At 40.1% G+C, this 15,645-nt stretch overlaps 1 protein-coding gene across 5 annotated transcripts in view; it reads left to right on the top strand.

The window, feature by feature from the left end:
- brsk2a (BR serine/threonine kinase 2a) overlaps positions 1–15,645 on the top strand; it is a 224,598-nt gene that overhangs the window by 182,966 nt on the left and 25,987 nt on the right. For all 5 annotated transcript variants that reach the window (XM_086298188.1, XM_086298191.1, XM_086298190.1 and 2 more), the window contains 4 exons: positions 5,284–5,400; positions 10,894–10,927; positions 11,058–11,126; positions 12,609–12,755. In XM_086298188.1, coding sequence (XP_086154314.1) covers positions 5,284–5,400; positions 10,894–10,927; positions 11,058–11,126; positions 12,609–12,755 — 367 coding nt within the window. The remainder of the gene's footprint in view (positions 1–5,283; positions 5,401–10,893; positions 10,928–11,057; positions 11,127–12,608; positions 12,756–15,645) is intronic.

The following is a 15,645-nucleotide window of genomic DNA, read 5'->3' as shown; positions in this document are numbered from 1 at the left end:
TGTATAGATTGAAGTTCTCTGGTGACCTGTAATCGTTTTTCTTTGGCGCCAAAAACTATTACCTCAGTTTTGTTTTTGTTTAGCTGGAGAAAATTGTGGCACAACCAGTCATTGATTTCCTCAATGCATTTACCAAGAGCCTGTACAGGGCCTCGGTCTCCTGGTGACATTGTGATATATATTTGTGTGTCATCTGCATAGCTGTGATAGTTTATTTTGTTGTTGTTTATAATCTGTGCCAGTGGGAGCATGTAGATGTTAAACAGAAGGGGTCCCAAGATGGAACCTTGGGGAACTCCACATGTGATACTTGTCTGCTCAGATGTGAAGTTACCTATTGATACAAAGTATTTCCTGTTTTCTACGTATGTTTTGAACCAGTTTAGTACAGTTCCTGAAAGACCTGTCCAGTTCTCCAGTCGTTTGAGTAATATGTTGTGGTCAACTGTATCAAATGCTGCACTGAGATCCAGTAAAACTAGGACTGACATTTTTCCGCTGTCTGTATTCAGACATATGTCATTAAACACTTTGGTCAGAGCGGTTTCAGTGCTGTGGTTCTGTCTAAAACCTGACTGGAAGGCATCGTAGCAATTATTCTGTTTTAAGAAGTAACTGAGCTGTTGAGAAACTGCTTTTTCAATGATCTTACTTAAAAATGGGAGATTTGAGATCGGCCTGTAGTTGTTCATTTGTGTCTTGTCAAGATTGTCCTTTTTCAGTATAGGTTTGATTACAGCAGTTTTTAGTGATTCTGGAAACACACCTGATAATAAAGAAAAGTTGACGATCTGTAACAGGTCTGACTCTAAAGTCTTTGAGACCTTTTTGAAAAAACGTGTTGGCAGGACATCTAAACAGCAGGAGGAGGAGTTCAGTTGACCTAAGATGTCCTCCAGGTCTTTGCTGTTAATAGGTTGAAACTGTTTCATGGTGTTTAAACAGTTTTTTGGTGGACACAGTACATATCCTGGATCTGCTGTTGACGTACCAATTGCTTGTCTAATTTTTTGGATTTTTTCTGTGAAGAATTTGGCAAAGTCATTGCAGGCCATGGTCGAATGAAGTTCAGCTGCCACTGACACAGGAGGGTTTGTTAGCCTGTCAACTGTAGAAAATAAGACCCGAGCATTATGGCTGTTTTTAGTGATGATGTCAGAGAAGTAGGACCTCCTTGCATTCCTCAGTTGTAAATTATAATTGTGAAGTTTCTCTTTATAAATGTCATAATGAACCTGGAGGTTTGTTTTTCTCCAATTCTTTAACAAAACAGAATTGTTAAAGTTTTAATTTCAATTCAGGTTAGATTTTTTTTGTGCGCAACACAGATTTTATGTGCGCACAGACCGTGCCAGCAGTGCGCAATTGCGCACGCGCGCAGCTTAGAGGAAACATTGCTCGGCGGTATGTTTTGGGTCATTGTCATGCTGAAAGACCCATCCACAACCTAGCTTCAGTGTTCTGGCTCGATATAAGTAACATAAAGATTAGAGACTGTTCATTTATTTGTAGGTGCTCAATATCACAAATTCAGCAGGGGATCAAATAATTAATTCCCCCAGTCTACTGTCATTCACTCAGTCTGGACAGAAGCATCACCTTTTTTTATCTTTATCAAATAAATTTGAAAATATTTAAATACTTTGACTTTGATGAAGGCTCTAAATGATTTCTTGTGCTATTAAGCAGTGTGTAGCTGATGCAAACATAACTATTTTTTCACTTGTTTAAGCTGCAATGCAACTACATTACTGAAAAAAATTTAAAAATGCATTTTTATCTTTCTCGTCCCTCATTGCTCTGAATACATAATTAACTCCACTGGCTAATGAAGGATTTTGCTTAGCAAATTCAAGTCAGCAGTCAGAGTTGTCCTCTTTTTCTAATTCCATACAATATTAGCCTAAAGCTTTCTCTAAGTGAATGTGCTTGGTCTCTCTCAAATTTGGGTCACCAGAAACCTAAAAAAGTTTGAGAGGAAAACAGAAAGGTAGAAAGAGGAGAACGACAACAGGGTGCGCCGAAGGCTGAATGGGTGCATTTTGATTCTCAACAGTGGTTTTAAACCCCACTCTGTGCACTGTATTGCACCAGGATAACTGTAGTACCTCATGAAAATTCAAAAACAGGTGAGTCATTTTCCTGGCATGTTAATAGGTCAAAAAGATGCATTTGATCCATTAGTGTTAGTTGTAAGTGTTCTCGTGGCTCCAATTAGAGCCACATTTCTTGGTGTGAGCTGGCCTAATGAAAAGCGACATTAAAACATGGTATATGTCAAATGTGTCAGCATGAGAAAAGTATATTTTCATTGAGCTCCAAACTAGTCATAAAACTGCTCATCACCATAAACGTGTCTGAGAAATTATAGTGATGTGAGCCCCAAGAGGACAAAGCCATTACAACCTCTTGTAAAACACAACATATCAGCAAAATATGTGCAAATGATCACAGGCAATTAGGCGTACGCTGTTTGGTTACAAGAATCATGTCCAACAGCCCCTTGGGGTAAAATCCTCGCTCAGATAACACGTAGATTTTGTAGACAAATACATATCACCTTTAAATTACAAGGAATCGTCATCAGAGCATAGTGCATAGTGAACTGACAGGCTTGTGTTACAAAGGCAAGACTGCGTGGAAATGATGGATGACAGTACTAAACTTTAAATTATGCACCCCCCTTTGGCATTTTCATTTTTCTCTTCTGTTCTTTTCAAATGATCCATTTAAAGCAAGCATAGCAGCATTTATACAATTCTCATAGACCTTTGCAAAAACTATATGCATCCATGGCATCTAGTGTATTCTTTCTTTTTGTCTTTGATTCCTCAAGCAAGCCAGTGGTATGCAACTCCTATTCTTTTTAAGAAAAACTACTCAAGGTCATTGCAATTGTTGAATTTGTTTAACAGCCTCCACCCTTGCTTGACATACACAATATCCCTACTGTGAGGTGTGCTGTGTGAGCAGCATTACAGTAGCAAAGTGCAGTCTAATGTGACAGAGAGGCAGTTTAATGTCCCATTATAGATACCAGGGTCTTGACAACCAATAAAGCATTTAGATGCAATTTGTTCCTCTGGTGCGTTCACTGCTTAAATGTGCTGTTGCCTTTTTTTGTGGAACAACCTCTTGAGTGTTGACTGTTTGTTTTACATGTGATGGGCCTGTGACAACGCACTTTCTTTATGCCGTGTTTAGTGCTCTTTAAGAGACAAACTTAATTTTTGTTGCATCTGATGAAGACAGTTCAGGGAGAAGACCAGAAGCAAAAATTAAAGCACCCTGCATAGTCTGTGCTTACACCTTTTGGAAAGTATCACAGCTTATAAAGACTTTTGGAGCCGCTTCACATGCTATCAGTTTTTATTTGTTAGGTGTGTAGGTGTGGCTCTTTGAGGTTCCTGGGTTGTTTTGCATGCACTGGTCTTTTTAATGTGTATCCAAAGATTTTCAGTGATTTTAGGGAATGTGTGGGCTGTAGCTGAAACTTGAGCTTGCACCTCTAGGGGCTGTGGATTTTGGGGTGTATTTAGGATCACCATGCTGTCTTACAAGTCATTCACTTTTCATCTTTAGTGTTTTTCATGATTGTGTGATGGTAGGTTTCAGAACTGGTATTCCTTTTGCTCTTCGCTCTACCATTCTCTTGCTTTGTGAGCTGGTAGGTGGGTAAAGGAACCCTTGATGGATGATTTTTGGGAAATATGCGATGAGTTTTTGTAAACTCAGCCTTAGCACCCACAGGCTACTTAAGGTCTGAGATCTGATACCTTACTTTTAAAAAATGTATAAGCTAATTAATTAATAATCTGAGAGCTGAAATCTTTGGTGCGCAAATCTTTCAGGCTTTTCCTTTTTTTTGTTCCACTCAAAAATAATAATACAAAAACGACTAATACGACATTAATCTCCCTTAAAATTTACAGTGTTTCCTCCTGGTCTTTTAGCTAGGAGACTTTGTCCATTATTTCAATATTAATGAATCTTTTAACACATTCATAAATATCACTATGATCATTATATAATCAACAGCCACTCTGAACACTTTACAATAATGCTCTGACCTGTTGGGACACATGCATGCACCTTGGAGATGCACTGTTCAGACACTCTCATATTGGTGCCCCTGGAGCAGTTTCGTAAATGTTTGTTCCTTCCCCATGACAGTGCTAGTTAAAACTCTCAGGCTACTTGCATCACAGTCAAATGATGGTTGTGTGAATTGATGAAAGATTTAGCCTGGGGAGAACTGTTTTAGATGCTATCTATGTTTTATTTCAATTATAGCTGAGATCACAGAGACTGCCAGGATGATAACAAGCCAGCTGACAGTTAATCCCTCAGGACAGGAAACGAGTTTTACAGCAACTGATGTCATCTAAGGTTAAATGTCCATTGTGATGAGGCACTCTTCAAAGGCAGTCACATCCAGATATTGTTCTATCTCCCCTTTCTATCATTAGAGTAGCAGGAAGATGAAAGTCGAGATAACTCTGGGGCTCTCCAATACCCAAGACCTCCTATTAAAGCAAAATGGAAACTAAGGAAGTACATAAAGATTGTAGAAAAGATAGCCAAGTAAGTGTCAGCGTATACACATACATATACATGTCTGTGCTACCCTCTTCAGCATTGGCAGACATCACAAGAACTGTACAGTATGATGTAATAGAACCCTCAACCCGGGAAGAGATGTTAAACATCCAATAAAATGCTAACGCCACTCATCAAAATTGAGGTCTTAACCTCAGAGTCAGCATCAGAAAGTTATTTCTCTCAACGGCTCCTTTTAAGTAGGGAGATTATGTCTGCTGGATATTATCCCCCTTGCTGTGTTTAGTGGTACTGAATGGCATCTAATGAACACCACCTCTGCGGTTGCCTCCCCTTGATGCCCTTTGCTCAGCCAGTTTGCTGGTGGCTGTCTGGGAGATGAGAGGAAGGAGCTGAGGGACAAAGAGAGAAGGAAACAGAAGGAGAAAAGGACACAGCAGGGGGCTCTCACACCTTTTACCAGTGCAGTTACAAGGTGGGAGCCCTTAGTTTTAGCTTGGATAGATCAAAGGAGAGAGGTGTTGCCAAGAGCATGATGGTAGCAGCAATAGCTGTTTACTGTTATGTCTTGTTCATGCATGGATCCAAGTGTGGTGTACAGGTGTTTGATATACCGTTCAGGACCCCTTTTGTTTCTCCTCAGTATCACTTGCTTTTATTAAATATGATGAGCTTTTTCACGTTTCATTAACTGCTGCATGTTTCTATCTCATTTTCTTTCAGTCACAGGGATCTAAAGCCAGAGAACCTCTTGCTAGATGAAAAGAACAACATCAGGATAGCAGACTTTGGCATGGCTTCCCTTCAGGTTGGCGATAGTTTGTTGGAAACCAGCTGTGGGTAAGTAGAATCACAAATGTAATGTCTGTATGTACTGAATGATATTAGATATCAGATGTCCCGAGGGAGTAATTAAAAGGTCATAGTGGAGGTGGAAATGCTGCTATGGAAGAGGAAAACGGGGAGAATTCAGAGAGACTAAGTGGAGTGAGTGGAGCCATCAGGCTCTCAGCTAGGTGCAGCGTTGTCAAAGTGCCCATAATCGTGCTGTGCTGATCTCTTCAGGAGACACTTTCAGTGTCTATCACCGACTGTGGTATCTGGCGATGAGCGTGGCCAGGGCCACGGCCACACATTACTGCTCCCGTCTTCTAATATTTCACACTGGGTTTATGATCTAATAGTCACAACCGCACCAGGCACATCAATCCCATGACATTAATGAATTTGCTTGCAGGAAGAGTCACTTTTAAAGTGGGACTACACTCGAAAAAGGACCGAGGTCTCTTTTATTGTGGGAGTGATTTTCTTCAACCCTAAGGTGTGGTGGTCATTGTGCAGGGTCATATTTATCAATAAAAGGCAACACACTTTATGATGACTTTTAAGCACTGGGGTCATAAACTCAGTGACACCATGGATTAACAGAAACACCTCACTGCTGCACTATAGCATTTCACTCTTCCATTAAATTCACTTCAGAAAGATTTGAATATGTAAGCACAACCCAATATGATAGAAGTGCATTGTTATTTTTATTCTCTTTATCACTAGCTGGGCCCACGTCCTCATTTAAGTTTGACAGCGTTTTAGTAGGTAAAAGTGAATGCTTTGACGTGAATTGAGCTGCGGTTTGGCGAAGGCCTCGAAGGGGACTGGCGATGGCTACCGGGCCTGGCAGATCCCCATGTACTAAACAGAAGTGAAGAAGTTGAAGAATGGAGAAGAAGGACGGAGGGAGGGTGGAGCACGTAAACGAGAATGATCAGCTTGCAGAACTAGGGGAACCTATATAGATGACAGCCGGAAGGAGCGTGTTTGGAGGCGTGGTCCTGCTCCTGAAATTCCGATACATAATCTCCAATTATTTTCCCAAGATAATGAAATCTTATTGTCTAGTGATGGAGTAAAATAACATAGAGTTTTGATAAGTAGGTATAGTTCACCTATTAAAACATATATAGAACACAAGCAGGCACTCGATAGGGAAGTAATGATGTTTTGATGTCAGAGCTGGCTCAAAGTCTTGCACACACTTGTGACAGACATCCATAACACTCTAGAAATGGTTCCACAAATTTGCTCAAACTGAGTGGTCTAAGTTGTTATCTTGCTTGTAAAGTGGATGTCTTGGGAAAATATTTCCTCTGCATTTGCACATGACACTCTGTGCACGGCTGGATATATGCTCTGTGACAGCTGTCCCCAGCTCAGATTGATTCTGTCCAGATTAAGCCTCCAAATCAGCTGAAACTGAAGTTACACACACTTTACACACGCAATACAGCAACACACATGCGCACACAGAACAGGCTTAGTTCATCCCCCACCTCTAAGTCCCTATGTCCTCTGCTTGTTTGGGTGCCTCTCTGTCTCTGGCTCCCTCCCTTTATATAACACACACACACGCGCGTTCATTGTGCATGTGCATGCAAACACATGCATCCAGTTGAAACTGTTGCATAATTTTTTTTCAGCAGTCGCACAATGCCTAAGCTCTCATGACTCATCGGTAGAGATCAGGCCAACTCAAAGCAGTGCGCATAGCAATCTGCAAGTCAGATGTGTCATTGTTCAGCTTTGATGACCAGATTAAAGTTTTCTATTTTCCTAGAAAGCCTATATGCAGCAGCTCTTACTCAGCAGTATCTTTTGACCAACTTGATCTATATTTGATTGCATTCTGCTGCCACTCACTCGGAGCAAGCCTTAATTTGATAGAGGTGGAATGAATATTCTTTGCCCTCTTAAATGTATAAAGTACTGAAAGTACCCTGTTGGAAGCACGAACACAGAGCTGTCCATGAAACAAATGCATGCACGCAGTTTGGTTGGGGCCCACATCTGTTCACGATTTTTTTGTTTTTACAGATTAACACTTGATTGCGCTCCTAATAACATAAGTCGTCATCAAGTCATTTGACATTGCGTGCCCTGCATCTGTCTCTCCTCCACTCTGACTCCACATCTGTGAGGAGGGAATATATAGGAGAGAAGAGTGAAGATAAAAGCAGCCCCTTACATTAAATTGTTTCCCTGACACAAACACAGAACCTACCACCTTCAGGAAATGAGAAGACAATTGAGAGAAATACTGTTTTCTTTCCAATCAATAAATTTAGCCACTTCCTATCTGCATATTAATTTCAAAGTTTGCACATGTGTCCATGTTTGTGTGTGGATATGTATTGACATGCTTTTGTATTGTGTATGCATATGGCTTCCCATGTGTGTTGGAGTTGCAAATGATGGCTTGCAAATTAAATTAGTTTTACATTATTACTAATGATAATAATTTGATACAGTAACGAGAAAACGAGCAAATAGCATCTTGATTGGCAATCACTTTGAGCATTGTCATTTACAGAGAGATCAGGTGTCTATCTGAACAACCCTACGGCACCAAAAACACGAGCCTTACAGTCTTGATTAGATCTTGTCTGTTTGCATGTACGTCTCATAGCAGAATGTTGGCGCCATTAATGTTTTCGTGTCTTCGTGCTGTTTCCTAATATGTGTGTATGTGTGTTGTTATTGATTATTCATGCCCCTCTGAATGTCCCGTCTCTAAGTGTAGATATGACACTTTTTAATTAAACACATTTATCTGGCCCCTTCTCATCATGCAGCAGTCTGACACAAATGTATTCCATTTGCTGTGGGTAATGGAGCTGAGTGAAGATGAAACTTGCCCCAGGTAGAGTAGTGGGAGCCTCAGAGCACATACATAAATACGTGCAGACATACAGATGTATAGCAGATGCATTGGCAAGCATATTCAAATATGGATTCTGGGATGCAAATACAACCTCTTCCTCTGTCTGTACAAACCCAGCTGGGAGTTCATCACTGCTTACTGTTTATTTACTATAATTCCATGGCACAGATTGATGAAAGGAAATGATCTTATATGCAATGAGGAAGTGCACGGATTTAGTCCAAAAAGATGAATTTTCATGAAGATCAGCTTTATGTCTCAGTGTCTCAGCGCGTCTTTCAATGCTTCTGTCGTAATTCACATCTCTTAAGATCACGATACATCCCTTCATACATATGTATCCAGTATACTGTGTATTGTAGAGGTCCAGAAATCCCTCTCTAGACAGTTACAACTCATGAACTCTATACATGAGATAAAGCCAACTTTTTATGCATCAATTTTGTGGTATTTGTTGCCCTCTGAAAATAGAAGACAGTCCTTTCCTGCCTGTTGATTTTATTTATGTGATGCTAGTGGTGTTAGTTTGAGAAAGACAGAGAAAAGACTGATGTAATGCCAAACCCACGTTGAACTGTTTTTCTAAAGACTATATTTTTCTGGTCAGTGGGAAGTGGCTCTCACGGTTTTCTATTTATCTTTAGTGTCCCACCATATAACCTGAACCTGGTGTGAGCAGCATGGATGTTTCTACAATATCACCCATACTTGATCCGCAATCAAATGTGAAAGGAACTTTGCAGCATTGACCCCGTTAACTGGCTTGTTCACTGAAGCGTACTCGGATGGATTTTATCGTGTCATTGAATGGTTGTTAACTTAATGAAACACTGTATACCTGGTGTAGTTAAGCTTGTGCTGCGAGTCGCTGGCAGCAAATTACTTACTAAATAGAGCTGTGATAGTGGGAAACATTGCAGCTGAACTAGGTTAGCCTTTCAAAAGTCAGAATGTTATCATAATAGCAGAAGGGGCTTTCTAAACATAAAATAATGAGTGGACTGAGTGTTTCAAAGTGAGCACTACAAAGCTCATCCTAGACCCGGTGTTCCTAAGGCATACCAAAAGTGGCCGCACCTTTAGAGGATGAATACATTAAACATTTTCGTTAGATAAAAGAGTAATACATTTACTTTAAAAATTTTTGATCAAAAAATCCTAATAACATGAAGCGTTTTACTGACTTACCTCTTTTTTTTTGTTATAAAAGAACTACATGGATCCTTTTTTGTAGCAACCACCAGTGGTACTGCGCTTTAAAGTACCGATGCATTGGCTTCAGCTATTTGACCTATTGGCTACTTCCACCTCTTATATGTGGGTCAGTTCATCTGAACCCATCTGAATTCATGAAATGTAACACAAAAGAAACCGTACAGAAAACAAACAAAAAACTCCCACCTCACTCTCACAAATTTGCCTGAAAAAATGCTAAAATTTCGCGTTTCTGTTGGTTTGGTTTTTTTGATTTAAGTGTCCCAATGGATGAAGGTTAGGTATGTTTTTACACGTGAAGTTCCGTATTTTTTTCGGTGTCATTATCTGCTACTATGGCTCTGTGAATATAGGCTGTAAAGAGTGTGGCATAGAATGGTGGATGCTTGAAGAAATAAAATATTTGCATTCCCAGTCTTTGACAGTAGATTTGAAGTCCTGTCGAAACCAAAGCTGTAGGGGAACGTGTGGCATTTGATGAACTGACAAGGAATGACCTAAATGGGATAAAGCTATAGGTTTTGCATGCCTTGTGTGTTGTGGCCTTCATGAAGTAAAATGAGTGCAGAGCTGATGGGTTTTTTTCTTTGAAGAAAAGTCATCAAGTACTTATTTGCACAGGCACTTGGAGATCCCGAGTTGGCACGGTAGCCGTGTTTGTTTTTGGCCAGTATTTTGACAGTCTGAATAAGCTGGGCTGTCAGAGCTGGTATTCTTGAGTGCACAAGAAAACAGCCAATCTAAAGGCTGTTTACAAACTACGTAGTCCCTCAGTCGACCCAAATGCTATGCCATTAAACAGAGTGAGACAAAGAGGTGGACAACACATTTCATAATGGTAGGAGGTCTAGGGAGACAGGTGATTTGTTTTGAGGAGCAAAGAAATTAAGTTCTTTATCTGATTAATTGATTTCCAGAGAATACCTTAAAAATATAGGAATGTCAAACAGTGAGAAGAATTAATATATAGAGTAACAAGTCACCCATATGATGCACTCATCCATAGACCTGTGCTTATGGAGGGGTCTTTGCAAGGTAGCTCCATAAATCTTCATATGATATTGATATGTCAATCTAGTCATTGGCTTTACTGTCAGTCTATCCAGGGTCTGTAAAGATTAGTGGGTCTGTTCACCGTCTGCTGTGAGAGGATGCCCTTGACTGAGCAAGGCAGAGGACATCCAAACACTCTCAGGACCCCTAAACTCCTAAAACACATCTTGATCTACGTTCGCTGGAGAGTTTTACTGTCTGCATAAATTGTTGTCTTCATATTTTCAGACAGTGACTTATGCTTGTTTGTTTTATCTGTTGTGAACTTTTATTTACTCTGCAGCACAACGGAAAAAAGTCCTTAGATAACTTGAACCTTCTGTATCTGTTTGCTCCTTTTCCAACAGATCTCCACACTACGCATGTCCAGAGGTCATCAGGGTAAGTGACTACTCACAGAATCACAATATTCATTCCTCCTGTGCTAACTTATTTTTAGTCATCCTCCGTCTTGTTTCAGTTGGCCTTAACGTTCAGTCTAAACTTGTCTAATACAATGTTTTGCCCTTAGGGAGAGAAGTATGACGGGAGGAAAGCAGACGTCTGGAGCTGTGGGGTCATTCTTTTTGCTCTGTTGGTGGTGAGTGTCAGCTTGTTCTTCAGTAAATGATGTTAATATTATACTGACACCCAGTTTAACATCTCTAGAGGCATATTGCGTAATACAATTTTGCCATGAAGTGTTGCTTTTGTGTCATATCCAGGAGTAAGTCTAGCCTTTGCATCGTAGTGAATAAATAAAGAACGCAAGTGAAGCTTGAGAAATAAAAAGAGAGTGCTAGCCTAAACTCACCACGGAGCCTCTGACATAAACTCAGGTGTTAAGGAGTTAAATTCAAATTCTGTCATTTAAATGAAAAAAACCCTAAATGTTGCAGAAACACCCTCTAGCTGATATAGTTGTGCTACAGAAGATCAGAGAAAAGAAGCAGCTTTTTATTCATTATCCTGTACCCACAGACAATGCTGTATCCATAATCAGGTCTATTCTCTAGCTGCATTATGTCTGTGGTTCCCCAGCCATGCAGCCCCGAAGCTTTGTTTCATCAACAGCTGTACTGTAGTTCCTACACACTCCAGCTGCATGAATAATTCATACAGCCAAACTGAAAGACAAGAGCCTAAAATAAATACCAATGCTGACAGGGCAGCTTTTGGCCACAGGCCCTGTGTATTTGTCTTTGTTTTTGCCGCTCTCTCCCTCCACTCTGTCTGTCTTATGTGTGTGTGCACTTGTTTTAAGGATAGTATACTTAGTACTGTTGTGTTGCATAAAACTGATGTTGCTTACCATTATCTCCATCATGACCACGCTTTTCTCGCTCCAAACAAAAGTTTTTTTTCCGCCTCTGCTGCTTGACTGCAGAAAAATGCTGTCTCTCTTCAGTTTCGTCCTGCTGACTAGCCGCGAGATAACCATTTGTCTGATTGTGGGAGACACGCATACTCCACAGGAGTTAGGCTGCACTCAGATCATCTGTTACACAAGTCTACCTTCCTTTTTCCTGCCTCTTTATTTCTCAGCAGCTCTTTCTGTATTTTCCTCACCCTTTCCATCTTTCTCCACCCCTCCATCTTCTCTTGTGATTGAGGTTGCCATTCATCAAATTGCTACATCTGTGAGGTGTCAGCACCCTCTGATAAATGACTCTTATGAAAGAATTCTAAATGAATGAGGTAAATGAGAAATCTGGGTAATTATTAGCGAAGCCCTGTTTTCAGCTCACTGCTGTTTATTATTTATTTAGCGTTGCTGTTTAGGGCAAAATGCTCCAACTGAAGAGTTTAATGAGTTGCGAAAGCAAGCTGAATTTTTAAGTCGTGCAGGATTAAGATTCGAAATGTGTTTTTGTTTCTTCTAGCGAGTCTTGTTAGTCATTAATCTTTTTTTTCTTTTGTGACTTCAGTCAGTTAAAATCATTTTCTCTGTCATAATGCTGCTGTTGTATTAAGCGCAAATTCTTTCTTCTCTACTTAGTTCCCTGCTCCTACTTGTCACGTCTGCCAACTATCATTTCAGTCTCTTTTCTTTTCTCTTTTCTCTGCCTTTATGTTTCTTCAGGGCGCCCTACCGTTTGATGATGACAACTTAAGGAATCTTTTGGAGAAGGTGAAGCTGGGTGTGTTTCACATGCCACACTTCATCCCTCCAGATTGTCAGAACCTTCTCCGTGGCATGATTGAAGTGGATGCCTCCAAAAGATTAACGGTCAGTTCAGTAAAGAGACTCGGTGTTAACTCAGAATTGTGTGTATTTGTGCATATCTTTTATGCACATAAAAGTACTCAGTACACTTTGCAACCTTACCTCTTTATGCATAGGGAATAAAAGGGACATGAAATCTAATATGGTGCAGAGGTTTTAGGGGCATTTTAGAAGTTAAGATTGTTAGCATTGCAGCAAGCCCAGACATACAGACAGAATCATAAAGAGCAATCTTCAATAAGAAGAGGAACTTCTGCAACAGATAACATGGCTTTGCAGAGTCCTCAGCATCAACATAATGTCCTATTATCATGTCAACATCACCGAGTCTGCCTAGGACTACATTAAAAGACGGATGCAAATGAGACAGCATATTTCCACTGAACAGCTTTTGAAAGTTCTCCAAGATGGGTGCAATAACCTGCCCCACAAATGGAGTGAAGAAGGTTCTACTTTTATCTAGTTTAATTCAGTATTCGTATAGTACCTAGAACTTAAACAGTACAGTCTATCAGCAAAAAATATTTCGTAGTTAATATTTACTACCAACAGTGTTTACTAATTACATTTTAGAAACTACAAATTAATTTTATACATAATTCAAGAAACTATTCCTGGAAAATATTTGGACAGATGTGGAGTAAGAGTAAGATCAACTAACTTAAACTAAAATATATAGTATCAGTTTGGTGCTGTTGTTCTTTCTTGATACAAATGTGTTTGTATCATTCCCAGTTCTGTGTAAGTTCAAGTACATTGTGTGGATTCAGGAGAGGAGTGTTGCTTGTGTACCGCACACTGATCACCTTGGCAAGGTAACCGGATTAGAGAGCAAGAACAGAGATATAAAGGACGGAGTGTCGGGTTGAGAGAGATAGACGAATGTAAATAATGAAAGAACTAAAAAACGGACATGTTTACCAGAGAGACAGTGGAGCCCTTCTTTGTTATCCTGCATTTCACATTCAGAACAGTGCACAAAGCTACATCCAGTCTGCAAGTTACTGTATTTAATCACATCCTCATTTTTACTGTATGCACACAGCTTCTCCAGGTATCTCTGTGAATCAGTGCATCAAACAAAACTATTTTCATGCACTTGCCAGCAACATTCGCCAAGGGTGGTGATGACACCACCCTTGGCGAATGTTGCTGCTCCATTTCTTTATGCATTAAATCATCTCAAACCGTGTCAGAATGAGTAAGAGTAAAGTAACAGGAATGTGAAAAACAGCGGCAGGAGTAGCAGCAGAAAAATAAAGTTTAGAAACCGACATGAAAAGAGATGTTCATATGCAGGATGCTCATTTGTATTGAAACAAGAAACAGAAAGATCAAACCTTTTTATTATGCACTATGCACACTATATTATTTATTTTTCTGGTCCCTCTGTCTGATGAGGACAGGTCACCCTGAGATTCCCTAGATATGTCCACCAGCCTCCAGCAATGTCCTAGTCAAAGGGTTACATGCAGACCATGCTGCTGGGAGAGAATATGCTACCTGTCTGCTCCTCTCTTGCATCAGGACTCCACACAGAGCTCAGGGGATGTGTTGTAACCTCGAGGAATGTCAAATATCCTCGTTAGATCGAGCATTCGTGGAGTTTATAGTGACCGCTAGTCAGACCTGAGCCAGGTACACTGAGGGGCAAAAATGACATCATAATGGAATATGACATTCACTTATGTGGGATTATTTCCATAATAATGTTTGCTGAATCAAATCAATGGGGCAATCAGACTCTAAATACGGGCTGTGTTTCAGTAGGTGTATTGTCACCTTCTGTTAATTAGGTTTGTAAGCAGACGCACACAAGTAAACACACAAAGTCAAGGCCTCCTCAGAGTTTGAGTGGGAGGGCACGTACCTGGGATTAAGGGGCTTAGGCCAATAAAAGCCTTTCTCTCCATTTCCTGTCTGTGCAGTCAGGGACCCAGAGGCAACTAAGCCAACCACCTCAGCGCAATCATCTCATCTTCAGTATTCAAATTATAAAAGACACCGTGGAAAGATCTGCCTCCTCATGGTACCTGAGTAATACAGAGAATTGACTAGATTACTATAATAAAGAGCAAAGTTCCTAGATGGAAATAAAGAAGGTGTTTTGTTTTTTGTAAGAGACACCAGAACCTTTCTAGAAGTGGACTGAAACACTTTGTTTTAATGATGACAATTGTTTTTAGGCCAATGTAATCTTTTAAAGACTTGCCAAAATTGGCAAGGGTTATCTCGGAATCTGAAATACTTACCGATCCTTCTGTTACTGCTCTCTCAGCAATTACAAAGACTGCAATGACTACAGTAAGAGTAAAGCTGAAGAAAATGGGGTTTAGCATTCATGTGGAGGAAAAGAACATCTCTTCTTCTTAAGCCTAATGTTCAGCTGCTTTTTAATATGAACAGCTACTCAGCCAATCACATGGCAGCAGAAATTGTCAAGACAACCTGCTAAAGTAAAAAAAAAAAAAGCATCAGAATGGGAAGAAAGGTGATTTCACACACTGTTGAAATGCTGGGATAACCACTTGTTAAAACCACAACACGTCAGATCTTGGAGCAGATTTGCAACAGCAGCTGAAGAATAGACCAGGGACTGCTCCTGTCAGCTAAGAACAGAGAAACCAAGGCTACAAATAGCATTAGCTCACCAAAATTGGAAAATTGAATATTTTTATAATATATTAGTCTCCATTTCTGATGCAATATTTGGATGAAAAACATGAAAGCATAAATAGACCCCCTACTTTGTATCAACAGTTCAGGCAGTTGGCACACTTTGGACTGTTTAGCACCAAGTGAGCATATCTAAAACGGCGCAGCCTACCTGAATATTGATGTTGACCACGTCTGTCCCTTCATGACCACGGTGCGCCCTTTTTTCAATGGCTGC

The sequence above is a fragment of the Aulonocara sp. 'chitande type north' Nkhata Bay genome, linkage group LG7, assembly GCF_057382095.1.
Source record: "Aulonocara sp. 'chitande type north' Nkhata Bay isolate Kocher_YH1m ecotype deep benthic linkage group LG7, A_spYH_male_GT1.1, whole genome shotgun sequence".
NCBI lineage: Eukaryota > Metazoa > Chordata > Actinopteri > Cichliformes > Cichlidae > Aulonocara > Aulonocara sp. 'chitande type north' Nkhata Bay.
Note: the sequence above shows the minus strand (reverse complement) of the source record. Positions and strands in the feature narration are given on the sequence as shown.